The sequence below is a fragment of the Chrysemys picta genome, chromosome 2 (genome assembly GCF_011386835.1).
Source record: "Chrysemys picta bellii isolate R12L10 chromosome 2, ASM1138683v2, whole genome shotgun sequence".
NCBI lineage: Eukaryota > Metazoa > Chordata > Testudines > Emydidae > Chrysemys > Chrysemys picta.
Genome location: NC_088792.1, coordinates 4735086 through 4754146, shown reverse-complemented (window position 1 = coordinate 4754146; position 19061 = coordinate 4735086). Strand labels below are relative to the sequence as shown.

The following is a 19061-nucleotide window of genomic DNA, read 5'->3' as shown; positions in this document are numbered from 1 at the left end:
AAGTACTCCTGTTCTTTCAATAAGCATAAAGTCTCTTCCAGGGTATACTGTGTTTTTCTGTTCAGTGACGTGCCCCTCATCTCAAAGGACTCTAAAGCACTTTATAAACTACATGCAAATATCACTCCACCCACCACAAAAATGCAATAATCTCATGGGTGGAAAGCAACACAGGAGTTAACCTAATTAGACTGTAAACTCCCCTGGACAGGGGCTGTATTTTCCTGTGTGCGCAGTGCTTAACACAAAGCACCATCATCCTAACTACACTACTAACAATGGAGTGAAGAATACTGTATCAACCGAAAACCGCAAAGGGAGTTTGGGGAGGAAGGGGGGCAGAGTGCTATTACCCAACCTGGAGTTTTTCCAGGACAGCAGGGTTAACAACCTTACTCTTAAATAATACACTGGACACTTAATGAGCAGAGGTATTTGGGTGGTCAGTTTTAAACCCGGTCTGAAAGGGGTCATTTTCAGATGGATGAATGCCAGCTGCTAATATATATCTAAGGGAAACTAAGACTCAGAGAAGGGAAGTGCTTGTGGCTCATACTACCATGAGGATCACCACAAATACTCATGTGCTATGGTTACAGGCATTGATGTAGATATCTGGACAGATCTATTTGTGGATTAGTTATCCTAGGTCTCGGGTGGACATCTGTTGGATACGTCTTTATGCTGTGTTTGTCGAATTAACTGTCATTGAGGGATCTTCCAATAGAGACCCAAGGTGCCAGGATGCAGTGAGGGGAAGAGAAATCAAGAAGCAAGTTGTCTTCTATGCCTGTTCCACTCCAGTCAACTTGTGAGTCACTGATTCAGAGGACTGGGGGGGGGGGGGGGGGAAGAGAGGAGGCAACTTGTTGGGTGTGCTTAAGACTGGCCCCAAGGATCAAAGTTCTAGTTCTGATGCACTCTTGAAACCAGAGATTTATCCCATTTTTCCTTCACGAGGTAAAAAAAAACTACCCCAAGTTATCTCTCAGTTTGTAGCTGGAGAGGTTTTCTTGCTACTTAAAATGATGGAGACTCTCCTAGTCTTCCTAGGAGGATATCATAACAAACTTCTGGATTTCCACCTGTGATTTTGAAGGCATTTAAAGCAATTCCTCTTTCTACAAGGACACTACAGGGGGAAGGCGAAAGAGGGAGAGAGGTCGATTTTACCCTTGAGTTCTTAAGCAAACAAATCCCTTGAAAGGGCTGAGGATTCTTACCTTTAAGAAAATTGGAGTACAGGAATTGCCATACTGAAACAGATGCAAGATCCACCTAATTCGGTCTTACAGTGATCAATAACAGATGCTTCACAGGAAGATGTAAGAACCTCACACAAAAGGCAGATGTGGGATCATCGGATATTGGGTCTTATCCTGATCTCTAATAGTTGTAGATTGGCTTAAACCCCGAAACTCTGGTTTAATACCCCTTCCAAAACTTGTTCTAACAACTCGGGATATTCTTGATATCCATATAGAATGTACAATACCTTTTTGAATCTTGTGACGTTTGTGGCCTCAATGACATTTTGTAGCAATGAGTTCCACCATCTAATTACATGTTGTGTGACAAAAATATTTCCTTTCATCTGTTTTGAATTTGCCATGTTTTAATTTTGTTGAATGACCCTCTGTTCTTGTGTTATAAGACGGAGGAACAGAAGTTCCCAGTCCATTATCTCTAGAACATTATTGTATATACTTGCATCATGTCCCTTCTTACTCGGATCCTTTTCTAATGTAACAATCCTTATCTTCCCGACCTTGATTCAGCAAAGAGTTTTTTTATTCAGGTCCTTGATAATTTTTGCTGCTCTTCTCTGAACCCCCTCCAGTTGTGCAATATTCTTTTTAACACTGAATGGCCAATACTGCACACGGAATTCCAGATGAGGCTGCACCACTGATTTATATAAATGTATTATAATATTCTTCACATTATTCACCATCACATTCCTTATGCAACTTGACATCTTGGTAGCTATTTTGATCACGGCTGCAAGGTGAGAAGAGGTCTTCGTTCAACTGTCTACTGGGACACCCAGGTCCCGTTTGTGATTTGATACAGTTAGTTTAGAATTCTGTACGATGTATGTGTAGTTTAATTTTTTCCTCCAATGCATTCCTTTGCATTTGTCAACCTTTGATGAAAACTGACCATTTAATCCTCTTTGCTTTCTATCTCCTAGCCACTACTTTTTGATTCATGACAATACTTCGCCTCTCACCCCATGACTCTCCTTAGGTTCTTTAGTAGCCTCTTGTAGGACCTTGTCAGAGGCCTTTTAAAAGTTCAAATACATTTTGTCAGGCGGTGGTTCTTCATCTACTACTCTACTGATATGATTAGTGAAACGCTATTTTCCTTTGCTGAAACTTCGCTGGTTAGACCTTTTCATATCATGAGCTTCCAAGTGTTTTTTTTTTTAATAGTTTTTTAATTATCATTTGAACTGAATTGCCAGATAAAGATGTAAGGCTTAAAGGCTTTTAATTCCCCAGGATCACCCCTAGAAACTTTTTAAAAATATAGTTACAACATTTGCTACCCTTCAATCCTCTGGAACAGCAGTTGGTTTCAATGAAATGTTGCATATTTTGTTAGCAGCTCAGTTACTTCATACCTAAGCTCCTTAAGAACTCTTCAATGGACCATCTCAGCCTGGTGATTTATTACATTTTTATTTATCAATTTGCTTCTGTACCTCCTCTTCTGACACCTCAATCTCAGAGTATCTCATCATTGTTATCAGAAAAGCGTTGGTCCAGGGGTACGAAATTCCAGGACATTTTTAGCACTATATATATATATATATATATATATATATAAAAACCCACACACACTTCCCGTTTCGGTGCTGGCTTAGCACCTGTATGCTGTGCGAACAGAAGAGGGGTGCCCACAGTCTTTGAACAGTTCCAAAATTTTTCATCTTTGCTCATTTCATAGTGCCCAACTGGTAAGTGCCTGACTCCTCCTCCTGGTGTGCTAAGAATAAAGCTACTTGGCGGTGCCACCAGTGAGACAAGGGGTTAACCGCACCAAGGCAGTGACTACCACACTTGGCCTCTCAAATAATTCAAACTCACATAAGCAAACAAATTAAAAATAATTATAAACTTTATCTAAGAATTTGAATAAAGAGAAATACACAATCAGTAAAAATATTCAATGATTAAAATGATTAGCGATATTTATAATGTTTTTTAATTATAGGCTATGCTGTCAAGCACACTAGATCACATGACCCCCCCCCACACTAATATTCCTAACCAAAAGTGATTCTCCCCTCAGTTTTGTCCATCTCTCCTGTCTCAGGTACCCAGACGGTGCATATGGAGATGTGTTAGGCCCATAAGGAAATGCTGTTAGAAACACACTTGAGAATCAGAAATGTAGGGCTGGAAGGGACCTCGGAAGTCAAACTCCAGAGCCCTGTGATGTGGTAGAACCAAGTAAACCTAGACTATCTTTGACAGATGTTTGTCCAACTTGTTTTTAAAAGCTTCCAATGATGGGACTCCATGACCTCCCTTGGAAGCCTATTCTAGGGCTTAATGATCCTTATAGTTAGGAAGTTTTTCCAAATATCTACCCTAAAGCTCCCTTGCTGCAGATTAAGCCCATTACTTTTTGTCCTACCTTTAGAGGACATGGAGAACAACTCATCACAGTCCTCTTTATAACAGCCCTTAACATATTGGACTTATCTGGTCCACCGTCAATCTTCTTTTGTCAAGACTAAACACACACAGTTTTGTTAACCATTACTCATAGGTCAGGTTTTCTAAACCTTTTATCATTTTTGTTGCTCTCCTCTGGACACTTTCCAATTTGTCCACATCTTTCCTAATTTCCCTATTATTTGTTGCCTGCTGTAATTTATACTTTTATTGGCTTTACTAGCACCACATTTCCAAAATTTGAAAGATTTGTGTTTGGCTATTAAAAAAAAAAATCTCTTGAACCTAATCTTGTGGTACTTGTTCCAAACATTACAGTATCACTACTGTAAAATGCCATATTTTGGACTATTACTGAAGAATACAGTAACACCTTTTTATAAGGTAACTAAGGTGAATCCAATTATTTAACTAGCTGGAGTTTTCCCTTTACGAAACCACAGATCCATTCTGGTCTTTGACCTTCTCTTATGTTCTTCTAAAGAAGCTCATTTTTTCAGGGGATTGGGAAAAGAAGAGACTAATGCTGGAGATGGACGTGGTTTCAATTCAATTGAATGAAAACCATGTGGGTCACTTTGAGCATCACTCTGCTCATCCGATGGACCATTTATTCTAATTGTAACAGGGGAAGAGTAGCAGAATAAATCCATGATTTATCATATTACTACAATTTATCTCTATTATCCTCCTGTTTCTGAAGCTCACAACTTTGGGTTATCATGGATTCTTATGTCCTTCTCTCCTCACATACAGGCTCTCTCCAAATCTTGTCATTTCACTCTAAAACATTTCTTAAAATCTGTTCTTTCCTTCATAGTCCCATATCATAACTCTCATATTTGAGCTACTACAACCTTCCCTATCATCACTCCATCTGTTAATCCTTCCTGATATATACTTCTCCACTCTTCAGTCTAAAATCCAGAAGCGAAAATAATCTTCCAGATGCTCTGACCAAGTCACCACCTTCCGAACCCAAAGACCTTCAGTGTCTCGCTATCATTGAATCGTAGAACTTTTCCTAATGTCTAACCTAAACCGCCCTTGCTGCAATTTAAGCCCTTTGGTTCTTGCCCTAGCCTCGGAGGTTAAGAACAACAATTTTTCTCCCTCCTCCTTGAAAGTCCCCTCTCAGTCTTCTCTTCTCCAGACTAAACAAACCCAGTTTTTTCAAAACTTCCCTTATAGGTCATATTTTCTAGATCTTTAATAATTTTTGTTGCTCTTCTCTGGACTTTCTCCAATTCGTCCACATCTTTCCTGAAATGTGGTGCCCAGAACAGAATACTCCAGTTGAGGCCTAATCAGCACAGAGTAGAGCAGAATTACTTCTTGTGTCTTGCTTACAACACTCCTGCTAATACATCACAGAATGATGTTTGCTTTTTTTGCAACGGGGTGACACTGTTGACTCATATTTAGCATGTTATCCAGTATGACCCCCATATGAGCTGTATTAGCTCATATAGCCTGCAGTTATGTCAAGTCACAGAACTTACCACACAAAACTGCATCATACGTGAATAATGTTAGCCATTCTGGCCTCAAAGTGCATTTCTCTTTTAGAATAAGAGACACACACGTGTGTGTGTTTATATGAAACACACGCACTACATTAAATAAGTACACAAGCAGGCGTGTAGTTTCATCTGTCATCACTTCTTCCTCTGGCTTTAATCAATCCTGATGATCTTCTCTTACAAACTCTTACCTGGCTGTGGTGGATGAGGGGGGGGCATCTGGTGGTGCATCATAGGGTATGGAGGGGGCTGCTGATGAGGCAGCATGCCTGGATGACCCGGTGCCCCAAGTGGGTTCATGCCAGGCCCACTGGAATGCTGGTGCGATTGTTGTGTGTTCTGACTGTGCTGCTGCTCCATTTGCTGGCGGGCCCTTAATTCTGCATATTTCAACTGCTCCATGTGGAAGTTCTGTCGTTCCGTCAGCAACTGCTGCCTCTGCTGTTCTAACTGCAGTCAAGATAAAAAACATTCAATTTAGAAATATGAAAAGATGTAAGAAGTGCTCCCCACAATGATAGACATTCTTATCACCAATTGGCAACTTACCTGCTCAGCTCACCATTATTTTGCAGTCAGGATGACAATACGTGCCATTAAAGAGGGATATTGTCTGTTACTACCCACAGCAGTTAGTTAACTCTAACATGGTGTTTCCATTCCAGGGAACACCATGGCACTACAACTACAATTTAACCCAAGATAGACTGTAAATGTTCACCTCCTCTCAATTCTGCACGCCATCACTCTCTCCTCTGATCCAGTTTCCTCTCCATGTTGCACTGTGGGAAAGACAATCCCTAAGAAGGAACTGGATACAACCAGAGGAGTTTTCTGTGGAAAGACTTCACCACCGAATTCTGCCCCAACAGCATGTGCTCACAAAGTTCATACGGGGTCCTAATTCTATGCCTAGATTTCCAGAGTGAAATCTATGCCTCAAGGCACCCCTTAACCATTGATTTGGATTGCTGAGGCTAATACGGTTTCATGTTTGGACCAACTGCCTTTTCCTTGAACTTTTTAAAAACACGTTGTTATTGTGCTTTCAGTACAAAGCTTTGTAACAAGTAACCTAGATGCTGAATAAATAAGCCATCTGCAGAAGACACTTCTTACTATGGGGCTGTTACTATGCTGATCTTCTCATTATGGTTAGAAAAGCTCATATGTAAATCTTAGCTAACTCTAAGCCCAGCAAAGTGTAACAGATAAGTGTGTCCTTGTACCTCTAAATGTTTTAATCTAGTTGAGGTATACAGCAACATAGCTTTCACCAGATCCATCCAAACCCCCTTCTGTTCAGTTAGTCATGAAAGAAAAGCAAAAATGTGGGGAAATGGGATTCTGGAAAGTAACCTATGAAGTTTATCAGCTTGACAACGTTATTGTAAAACACATCCACCTTGCTAGCCAGGAAGCTGATCAGAGACCAAATACCAGCCTCTGAGACACACTGCTCAAATTCCTTTCCCAGTTTCTTTGCAATCTCAACCCAGCTGAGTTACGCTTTGTGAAGATGAACTGCCATGTCTAGATACAAACTAAACTCTTCTTTCCCTTCCCCAAGAAGAATGAAACAAAAGAGAGATGTTGTGATTTTTCAATAAAACCAAAAACATCCTCTCCACCCCAGAAGCTAAATGCCCGTTCAAATAGAAGAATAGAAGCATTTAAAGCTATAATACAAACTATGGGGTCTAAAGAACAGTTTGTCTGCATTCAGAGTCCTTTGCTCATTGCAAACATACTTTAAGATTTCTAGAAGAACTCCACTCCACAAAACATTATGCAGCAGACTGTTCACTACCAAAGTGTGAATGAAAAAACATTAGGCCACAGAGCATTCACCAACAGAACCAGATGGCGACCAGAGCCAATGAATAATGCATAGCTCTTGTGGGGGGCTGTTTTCAACATGTAATGACCACAATGTGTTTATTCATGCTGCCATGATTTCTTTGTCCTTGACCAATTTGACACTTTACCAGGAGGAACCTGATACAATGAAAAGACAAAAACTCCAATGGTGTAATGGTTCATGTGTGAAAACAGAAACAATAGGTGGCAGGCAGTTCACAGCAAAATTGCTTTAAGGGCCCTGAGAGCAAGGCTTAATAAAAAGAGATACCACTGCAGCCTACTTTTATATTCTAACACATTCCTGATTCTCCATCTGCAGGCCACCTTCTCTTGTTGAAATACATGTAAAGAGGGCAATCCAGTAGAATGTTATTACAAACTTCCTCACAATGCAAACAAACGTCTAGCAATATGCATCAGATCTAAATGCTTTTGAAAGCTTTTCTTCAACACATTTTCCCCACTGGGATGGCAAAAAGGATAGGGGGACAAGAACAGACAGTCCCACAAAAGAGACTCATGAAAGTTGAAGGCTCATGTGAAACATACATGAGCTGTGATGCAAGTCAGGCCTAAAATTGATTCACAGCCCAACATAGCAGGTTCCACATGCTAGCTCGGAAACTGCTAAGCCACAGTCCATGAGAAGTGCAAAAAAACCCAAACACAACGGATTTAAAAAGATACGTAACATATTGTTATGTCAATAGAATTAGGCTTCAGGAGGGTTTGTCATCAATACAAATAGGTTTTGCGTCGAGGCAGATCAGAACATCAGTACACATGCATTTAACTTTCAGTTCTCAGAGCCAGGTGATAACCTGACGATGACAAATCATACAGGAGCTAAATTAGATTGTCTCAGCCTGGATCACCGTGCACATCTGTCCACATCACAAACCAGTGCATGAACAACTTGACTCATGGAGGTGACAGGAAATGGAAAGAAATGCTATGTCCAGGAGTCACAAAAGGCTCTTCAGTACATTTGCTGTAAACATCTAATCTACAACAGGAAAAGGTTTAGGCACAATGTTTTCAAGCTGCCTCCAAATGATGCACAATTAGAAATGACTTATAAATATCTAACATGTGCACACTACAACAGCCATCACTGGTTCATCATTCTACCTCCCACACTGCCTTTCCATGACAGTAAAAAGAGTGCGTTCATTCATATGTTACCGCAACTTCTGGCTCAACAATGCTGCTATCAATAGAATCTCCAGTTACACATAATCAGCGCTGACAGCACTGAAATAGCTTCAGATTACAAATAGAACAAAATGGGTTATGCATAAAACCTCCTCCCTCCTACCGCGCCCCAGCCCCACTTGCAGATTTCTTTTAACAATTACAAGCAGGTGACCTTTACTCTAATAGAGGGCTGAGACAGCTCAAGTGGAGCTGTATGGACATGTGGGTATGGAACCTGCCACAATACCGAGGAACTTCTGTTTTGGTTAAATTTAATTACTCCACTAAATATCCAGCGTGTCAGTGGAATAAAGCTGAATTTTGGCCACCAGGAGCCAGGGGGGAACTCATACATAGAATATTAAAAAAGAAAATGTCAGGCTGCCTCAAAAAGAAGAAAAAAAGAAAGAAAGGCTGTCACTGTAATGGAGTTTTTCCCCTAAAGATAAGAAAATCTACAGAGAACCTTTTCAACTTAGTTACGGCCATTTCTTTAGTTGCCAATCAGTGTCAGAGGCAGACATGCACAGTGACACAGCTGAGGATACGAGGCAAAGAAGAACCTCTTGTTGACGTTCTACTCTGATAAAAGACCACAGTTTGTCAAACTCTATCAGTCTGACTAATGCTAAGATGCGGATGTAAATTCCATTAAATTCACATGTGAGGACTGCCAGAATGTCACAGGAATTGCATCATATCTTTCCCCCCACCCCAGCAGTCCACTCCAAGGGTGTCCAATAAGGTCTCCAGCTGTCACATATATCTGGGCAGGGACCACTGCCTTCTGACTGAAGATTTTAAGGCTGCACAGTTCCCTGTCTTACACTGATATCCTCAGCAAACCAGTCTGCCTAAAGGCCAGCCCCTGTGCGATGCTCTCCAAGGACCATGAACAGGGTGTTGCCAGCAGTTACAAGTTACCATGCTGCTCTGTCTACGCAAGCACATTTATTCTTTCTCCAAATCTTCAGCAAAGGTTGGGGCCCCGCCTTGGACAGAAAGTCCTGACAGTTTGGTGGATCAGAAAGAAAGCCCTGAAAGCTTTTATTTATATTTATATATATTTTTAACCAAAAGGCCTGTCTTTGTTTCCTAGTTTCTGGAAAATCCAGCTTGAATGAGGGAGTCTGTGCAAACCACTGCACGGTATGTACTTCTCTAGAGTTATTTAGTTTCAGTGATTCACCTTAATCACATCCCACTGGTTTTAGTTCCTATAGCAGCTGTGGTAACCCTCCCCCATGGAGTAGAACACAATCACACAGAAACCATTTGTAGATTTAATACAATACAGTCCCCAAAAATATTGCCTACCGTTGCAATATCTGTCACAAAGGCGGGTATGGAAAACCCAGGAATTACAGGTAAATATCGCATAACCTGATCTACTTCTACCATCACGCTGCCCACAAAGAGAAGAAAAACTACTCCACCACGATATGCAAAAAACGTGATGAAAAATTTAACTTTGAGCTCACCGCTGAAGTAGTCAAAAGCATATCATATCTCATTCAAAGAAACAGCTGATCAATATATCAGAGGCTGATTCAGTGAATGCTGCATATCCTGCAAAGACACTCTCTCTTCCCCTGGTATTTCTTATTCTAATTGTGCACAGCAAAGAAATTACTGAGTGTTAAAACAAGGGACTCAAGAAGCCACCACAAAATCATTAATTTATTACTATTAATTTGTATTAGGACTGCCATGTTTCAAATGATCAGAAATTAAACTAAACCCGTGGCCTAGCCCCTACTATTATGCTAAGTGTCTTCCCAAGACAGAATGCTGATTCTTTGATCAGTAATCACCTTATCCTGCTGCTCATCTCCTCTTCTTTTCCCTCCATTGTCTCTACTCATTGCCTTCCATGCCAATCTGAGCATGTTCCCAGAGTATTGTCTTCCTAGCCCCCTTCTCCTCTTTCCCATTTTCTTAGCTTTCTTTTTCTGTCCCTTTTGACCTGCCATTTTCCTATTATTTCTCATCATTCCTCTCTGTGCCTATGACTGCATCCTCCTCTTTGCTCTCCCCTCTCGTAGAGCTGCCCGTTCTTTCTCCAGCTCAGAGATCTGTTACCTACTCAGGGAGTTCCTCTGCAGTGTAAAGTGCACTGTGCAGATCAAGGAGCTGAATGCTGCCCACAGGAGTGCACCCACTCTGCTACTCAGGTTGAGTAGAACACTGACTAAAAGCACACAGCCGGTGAGAATCTCAGCGGAGCCGGAAGAGCAACTCCCACAAAAGAATTGGAGAAGCAGACAAAGTCCAAACTAGGTGTTTGATCTAAAACCAAGGTAGGACAGGAAAGGCAGAGGGTTGGTGTCCTAGAGACTATATCCCAGTGATGTATGAAAAGCATCTCCCCACCCCATTCCCTGTGGAGTAAAGAATAGCCATCATTGAATTACAAATTGCTCCTCTCCCCCTACTCATCAGATGTAATCTCTGCACAGGTTCTGTAAATCTTCATCCCAAAATGAATACAGGGTGGGGGCAAGAGGTAAATTAGGGGCCAATGCATAATAGATAGTCCTAACTCACTCTTTTACACTACAGAAGAGATCCTGGGTAGACACATCAGAGAGGTGAATTAAACAGCTTAATGTGAGTAACTCTGAGGGTATGTCTATACTGCAGTTAGACAGCAGTGGCTGGCCAGTGCCAGCTGATTCTGTTGGCGCTAAAGGGCTGTTTAATTGCAGTTTAGACATTCGGGCTGTCTCCAAGCTCTGGGACCTTTCAACCTGATAGGGTCCTAGAGCTGGGCTCCAGCCCAAGCACGAACATCCACACCAAAGTTAAAAAGCCCCTGAGCGTGAGCCAGCTGGCATGGGTCAGTCGTGGGTTTTTAATTGCAGTGTAGATATACCCTAGGTGAGCTAACGAGAGCTGTATATCTAAAGGGTTAGGAACAGATGAAATTGCTAATACACCAGCTATACTGACATGCAGAGACCTCTCTAGCCATTGGCTTGCTCTAGGATATCATAGAGAATTAATCTCCTGCACTTACTGCCTCTTTCTCTCTGTCCATGATTGTTTCCAGCTCTTCAAAATGACGAAGTTTGATCTCCAGTTTCTTCATTTGTGTTTCCACCAAGAGGGCTACCAAGGACTTGATCTTTCGCTCTTCCACTGCTGCTAGGTGCTGAGGATAAAAAACACACAAGTTAGAGCCCTCCCGCACACACCACCTTTACAAAATAGATAGTTCAGTGCTTTAAGGGATTGAATAACCAAGAATGAATTGTGTCCTAGATTTTCCATTTGTTCACTTTAACCAAATATTTATTTTCTTTTCATTTTCAATCCTTTATCTTCACAATGATAGTCCTCCTAGTATTTCTGAAGTCTTTAGTCAAAGTAGATAGACGTTAAGCTTATATATAAATGAATACTGTACAAGCTCACTCCCCCTAGACCAGGGGTCGGCAACCTTTGAGAAGTGGTGTGCCAAATCTTCATTAATTTAAGGTTTTGCGTGCCAGTAATACATTTTACATTTACAGGGGCCGGCAGATGGAACCCCAGACTGGCAGCGGGCTGAGTGGGGCTGGCGGCCAGGACCCCGGCTGGCAGGGGCCGGTGGATGGGACCCCAGACTGGCAGCGCAGGTGGCAGACGGAACCCCAGACTGGCAGCGGGCTGAGCGGCTCAGCCCGCTGTCGGTCTGGGCTTCCATCTGCCAGCTGGGTTCCCAGCCGCCGGCCCTGCTCAGCCCGCTGCCGTCCATCCAGGCCAGCAGCTGGCTGAGCGGGGCCGGTGGCCAGGACCCCAGCTGGCAGCAGAGTGCCACTAAAAATCAGCTTGCGTGCCGCAGGTTGCCGACCCCTGCCCTAGACAATTGGATTATCCCTTAAAACCGTCTGAATTTGTGAGCAACTGGAGTAGAGGTTTTAAAATGGAAGAGTGAGGGGCTAACAAGGGATCAAAGGGCAAAAGATTTATGGTGGCTCAGTTACGTGTGATCTAAAAAGTCTTTACTATTGTGGTGAATGCGAGGCTACTACACAGAGACACACTCAGGAAGATTGAGGAAATGACAGATATACCTCTGCCATTCTAGAGATCTTTGCTCAAGTGAACTGGAGGTTATGTAACTAGTTAAAAATGGATCCCATTACAACATTCAACAGCAAACAAGTAAAATTACAATTTTGCCCATCGTAGCAGTTCCATTTCAACCAGGGAGAGAGTCTACACCGCCTTAAGTAGCTATGCCTCACTATCAGTGTATAAAGTTTGTTGAAAGGTTATATAAAAGAAACCCCAGTTTTCCTTTACAACCAGCTTACAGCATTGCTCTTTTATGAAAAACTGAATCTACATTCGAAATTTAAGAGTGCAAAAACAGATTACAGACAAAACCAACAGGCCTCAAATATCTCCCTCAAGCTTTACCTTTACTATTGTGGATAATCAGATGTATGTCTAAGGATGATTAATGATTTAAATACATGACATCTAAATGAGACAGCCCTCAAGCGCTGCTTGAGTATTTCAAGTTTAAAATATAAAAAGACAGAAGCACTTTAATTGACCACACATACTTGCTATTGTTACAACTCATTGCTCAATAACAAAAACTCCCCCCCAAAATGGTTACCTATCTTTCGTAACTATTGTTCTTTGAGACGTGTTGCTCATGTTCAGTCTATTCTAGGTGTGCACATGCCTACGTGCACAGTTGTCAGAGATTTTTGCCTTAGCGTGCACAGTTGTCAGTAGGGTTGGCTGTAGTGTCCCTTTCAGTGCCACACATGTGTGGGTGTATTAGGCGCTGCCGACCCTACACCCTTTTGGTTCCTTCTTGCTGGCAACTCCGACAGAGGGGTAGTAGGGCGGGTAATGGAATGGACATGAGCAATACATCTCAAAGAACAGTTACGAAAGGTAGGTAACCATTTTTTCTTCTTCATGCGTTTGCTCACGCCAATTCCATTCTAGATGACTAACAAGCAATATCCTCGGAGGTGGGCTTGGAGTTCAGTCTAGCGGTTTGCAGTACTGTTCTACTGAAGCCAGCATCGTCCCGGGCCTGCTGGGTAAGTGCATTATGGGACGTGAACGTGTGGACGGATGACCATGTGGCCTCCCTACGATGTCCCGGAGAGGTGCTTGGGCTAGGAAAGCTGCCGAAGAGGCTTGCACCCTGATCGAGTGGGCGGTTACAATCGCTGGTGGTGGCATCTTCGCCTGATCATAGCAGTAGCGAATGCAGGCAGTGATCCAAGAAGAAATTCTTTGAGAGGACACTGGATGACCTTTCATCTTGTTGGCCACTGCGATGAACAATTGCGTAGACTTGCAGAATGGCTTGGTCCTTTCAATGTAGAAGGCCAGCGCCCTCCTGACATCTAGGGAAATCAATCTATGCTCCTCCTCCTCCTCCTCATGCAGCTTTAGAAAAAAGACAGATAAGTAAATGTCCTGGCCTATATGAAACTGCGAGACCATCTTGGGCAGGAAAGCTGGGTGCGGCCACAGCAGGACCTTGTCTTTGTAGAAGTCCGTATAGGGTGGTTCTGAGGTAAGTACCCTAATCTCAGAGACCCGGCAGGCATATTTTATTACAACTAGGAATGCTACTTTCCAGGACAGGAGAAGGAGAGAGCAAGAAGTCAGAGGCTCGAAGGGGGACCCTATGAGCAGCAACTGCACAAGATTCAGGTCCCATGGCAGAACAGGGTCCCTGACATGCGGGTTGAGGTGCTCAAGGTTCCCCTTCCTTCTCTGGGGACAGCTCCTTAGTTATTGGAGGCCAATGTGCTGCTCCCGCGTTGGATTTGGTACCATGTTTCAACTCTGGGTGCCAGGGGTGGTTTGTTCGAGGCGGCCAGGGAGGACTGGTGGGAATATGGGACCAGCATTATGGGCATGCCCCACAGGTTCCAGTACAGTCATTGAGGGGGCCTATGTCCCTGCTACCATGCGGTTGCTGCAGGTGCTGTGCTGGTTTTGCGGGTTGGCGGCGAATCCCCCTCCTTGGCAAGGGGCTGAACTCCTGGTCCTACTTAGACCATTGCCCTTCCGGTGACCAGGGCAGAGCTGTTGAGGCCTGAGTTTGCCGACTGACCCTGGTCGGTGACCAGCGAGGTGAAGAACGGTGCCTGCCCAACGAGCGGCACCGGGGAGATGGAGATCGGTGCCAGGACAGGGAGTGATTCCCACCCCGGTGGAGACTGGCATCTGGGAGACTCTCTGGGTGAAGGTGACCTGCGCTGTGGTGAATTTTGGTGGGAAGCTGTCAATGTTCAACTAGACAATGGTTCGACATGAGCAAGCACTCAAAAAAGTCAGCCAGTCCAAATAACTTGCATCCAAGTGTTTTGAAAGAGCTGGACTAAGAGCTCTCTGAACCATTAATGTTGATTTTCAGTAAGTATTGGAACACCAGGGAAGTTGCAGAGAACTGGAAGAAAATTAATGTTCAGCCAATATTTAAAAAGGGTCAACAGAATGACTTGGGTAGTCATAAGCCTGTCAACCTGACACTGATCCCAGGCAAAATAATGGAACAGCTGATATGGCATATGATTAATAAAGAAATTAGGATATTAATAATTAGTGGCAATCAATGTGGGTTTATAGAAAACAGATCCTGTCAAACTAACTTGATATATTTTTTGATGAGATTAAAAATTTGGCTGATAAAGGCAATAGTGTCAATGTAATATATTTAGACTTCATTAAGGTATTTGACTTTGTACTGTATGACATTTTGATTACAAAAAGTGAAACAAAACAAAATCAACATGCCACACATTAACTGGAGTAAAAACTAGCTGACTGATAGGTCTCAAACCGTAATTGTAAATGGGGAATTGTCATCAAACAGATGAGTTTCTAGTGGGGCCCTGCAGGGATCAATTCTTGGCCCTACACTATTCAACCTTTTTATCAATGTCTGGAAGAAAATAAAATCACTGATAAAGTTTACAGATGACTCAAAGATTGGAGGAGTGCTAAATAAGGAAGAGGGCAGGTCACTAATACAGATCGAGTTGGATCACTTGGTAAGCTAGGCACAAGCCAACAATATGCTTTCCAATATGGCCAAAGGTAAAATCATACATTTAGGAACAAAGAACGTTGGCCATACTTAAAAGATGGGGGACTCTACCCTAGGAAAAACTAATTCTGAAAAAGACCTGGGCATCACGGTGGATCAGCTGAACATGAGCTCCCTATGCAATGCTGTGGGCAAATGGACTAATGAGATTGTTGGAAGTATAAACATGGAACTACTGAGTAAAAGCAGAGAGGCTATTTTACCTCTATATTTGGCACTGATGCGACTGCTATTGGAATAGTGTGTCCAGTTCTGGTGTCCACAATTCAAGAAGGATGCTGATAAACTGGAAAGGGTTCAGAGAAGAGCAAAAAGAATAACTAAAGAATTGGAAAATATGCCTCATAGTGACGACTCAAGCAGCTAAATCTATTTAATTTATCAAAATGACAACTAAAGGGTGACTTGATCACAGTTTATAAGTACCTACCTGGGGAACAAATATTTGATAATGGGCTCTTCAATCTAACAGACAAAGGTATAACATGATCCAGTGACAGCTCAAGCAAGAAACTGAGATTAGCAATAAGGCACAAATTTTTAACAGTGAGGGTAACTAACCACTGGAACAATTTAACATAAGAATCGCCATATTGGGTTAGACCAATGGTCCATTTAGCCAAAATCCTGTCTTCCAACCATGGCCATTGCCAGGGGCTTCAGAGGGAATCAACAGAACAGGCAATTATCGAGTGATCCATCCCGTCATCCACTCCCCACTTATGGCAATCAAAGGCTAGGGACACCCAGAGCATAGGGTTGCATCCCTGACTATCCGGACTAATAGTTTTGGCCTTCACAACATCCCCTGACAATGAGTTCCACAGATTCACTCTGCACTGTGTGAAGCAGTACTTTCTTACGTTTGTTTTAAACCTGCTGCCTATTATTTTCATCAGGTGACCCATGGTTCTTGTTTAAGTGAAGGAATAAATAACACTTCCTTATTCATCTTCTCCACACCATTCATGAATTTATAGACCTCTACCATATCCCGCTTAGACGCCTTTTTCCAAGCTGAGAAGTCCCAGATTTTTAAATCTCTCCTTATATGGAAGCTGTTCCATACCCTTAATCATTTTTGTTGCCCTTCTCTGCACCTTTTCAATTCTAATATTGGTTTTTTTTTGAGACGGGGTGACCAGAACTGCACTTGGTATTCAAGGAGTGGGTGTACCATGGATTTATTTAGTGGCATTATGATATTTTCTGTTTTACCATCTACCCCTTTCCTAATGGCTCCCAACATTGTCAGCTTGTTTTGACTGCCACCACACATTGAGCCCAATGACCCCAAGATCTTGTTCTTGAGTAGTAACAGCTAATTTAGAACCCATCATTTTGTATGTATAGCTGGGATTATGTTTTCCCATGTACATTACTTTGCATTTATCAACAATGAATTTCATCTGCCATTTTGTTGTCCAATCACCCCGTTTAATGAGATTTCTTTGTAACTCAGGTTTTGGACTTAACTATCTTGAGTAATTGTGTGTCATCTGCAAATTTTGCCACCTCATTGTTTACCTCTTTTTCCAGCTCATTTATGAATATATTGAACAACAATAGTCCCAGGACAGTTTCCTCTCTTGACTGTGAAAACTGAGCATTTATTGCTATCCTTTGCTTCCTGTCTTTTAACCAGTTACTGATCCATGAGAGGACCTTATCACGGGCTGTGGTGGATTTTCCATCATTGGAAAATTTTAAATCAAGACTGGATGTTTTTCTAAAAGATCTGCTCTAGTTCAAACAAGTTATTTCAGGGAAGTTCTACAGGCTGTGTTATGCAGGAGGTCAGACACAATGATCCCTTCTGTCTTGATAATTTATGAATCAGCAATCTTGTCATAGGCTGTTTTGACTGGGGGAGGGATAGCTCAGTGGTTTGAGCATTGGCTTGCTAATCCCAGGGTTGTGAGTTCAATCCTTGAGGGGGCCATTTAGGGATCTGGGGCAAAATCAGTACTTGGTCCTGCTAGTGAAGGCAGGGGGCTGGACTTGATGATGACCCTTCAAGGTCCCTTCCAGTTCTGGGAGATGGGATATTCTCCATTAATTTAATTTATTTTTAAATTTTTGATCAACCACGTCTAGATAAAGAGCACTATATCCATCTACAGCAGAAAGGGTGTCCAGTGGTGGGAAAAAATGAAAAAGGACCCATAGGTCCTGAAATGTATTTTCATGGTGAGAGAAAATTAATTCAGCAATTTGGGGTTGAAAGGGAAGATATGCAGTGGGTGTATCACCAAAACCATTAAAAAACAAAACAAACCCCCAAAACAAAAACAAAAAACCTATTATTTACCACTTTGAGCCTTTCACCAAAGGTGTTAAAGCACTTTACAAACTGCGTGTGTATGGGGATTATTAGCTCCATTCTACATGTGGAAAACTATAGTGCAGAGGTGAAGTGACTTGCCCAAATTCAAAGTTATTAGCAGATCTGCAAAAAGAAACCATGTCTCCTGATGAGCTCCCAACTCACCACTATATTGTGTTGCCTTCAAACACACCGACACATTCTTTTAATAACATTGTCCCGCAGCCACCAACCTCCCCCAGAAAAGCTAATTGCAAGATTTCTCCTGTGACACTTACGGTTCTATTTCTAACGCAAAGTTTGCAATACTATAATAGCTTTCCATATAATCTAGAGTTAATGGTCTGGGTTAATATTAAAGTTTAAATTATTCTATCTCAGACAGAGACATGGCTCACAAAAGGCCTTAATGCTGTCTGAATTTTTAGTGCAAACGGGAAGAGAAGTCCTTGTTGCACTCCAATTCTACACTGGAGTGTTAAGGTCCTGATTACAGGATATTATTTCCTCTAATATAAATTTTCTCTGTGTGTCTTTGTCAAAATCAAAAGGACTGCATTATCCAATCCCTTTCTTCTTCTTACATCCACCACCGACAGAAGAAAATGGGGACATGAGCTTGATTGGGAGCAGGAAGCCTCTCAAAATAAAAGATTAAATTTCACTCATATTTACATTTTTATTGCTTGCCTGAAAATGGCCGTCAATCCAGGGTGTGCAGAAAAGAAGGAACTCTTAATATAAGTGCATGGTGCTCTGGCTATAAGAGGTTTTGCTATTTACAGAAGACCTCATTTCTACTCTTCAGACCTAGATGCAGACATGCAAAATTACCTACAATGAAGCCAGATGGTCTGCAACACCAGCACCTTTTTGGGAAATAGTCCCATATTATAGCACTAGAATTTGGTTTTAAATAAGGCCTTTCATGCTCTGACTGCTTTGTAAAGTGCTTCGGGACATCTAGCCCCTTGTACTGCACTGACTGCATATGTAAACTAGGTTGCTGTTTAGAACCTTTGATATTAAAATCTGTTTTGAAAGGAAACGTTCACTAGAGTTATCACCAAATGTCATGGCATCATGAAGCAAGGACCCCAGTTTATTGGGAGAACTTCCAATAGTGTAACATTCTCCCATTACCAGTCTGCACTACTTTTTTGCACCCAAGGAAAATATATAGATAAGTATCTAACAGACCAAGAGTCCAGAAGACTACACTCAGTCTCACACACAGCACATATGCAGCACTTATTATGCATCTCAAGGCATTTCACACTACAACATAAATCATATCCATGCCTCAGTTTTGCCATCTGTAAAATGGGTATAATATATTGCCCACGAATGATGTGAAGTTTAGTTAGTGTTTGTTACAACACTGA

At 42.0% G+C, this 19061-nt stretch overlaps 1 protein-coding gene across 2 annotated transcripts in view; it reads right to left on the bottom strand.

The window, feature by feature from the left end:
* Positions 1-19061, bottom strand: part of SMARCC1 (SWI/SNF related, matrix associated, actin dependent regulator of chromatin subfamily c member 1) — a 151779-nt gene that overhangs the window by 22616 nt on the left and 110102 nt on the right. For both annotated transcript variants that reach the window (XM_065586693.1, XM_065586694.1), the window contains 2 exons: positions 11292-11426; positions 5404-5662 (listed from right to left, as the gene is read on the bottom strand). In XM_065586693.1, coding sequence (XP_065442765.1) covers positions 5404-5662; positions 11292-11426 — 394 coding nt within the window. The remainder of the gene's footprint in view (positions 1-5403; positions 5663-11291; positions 11427-19061) is intronic.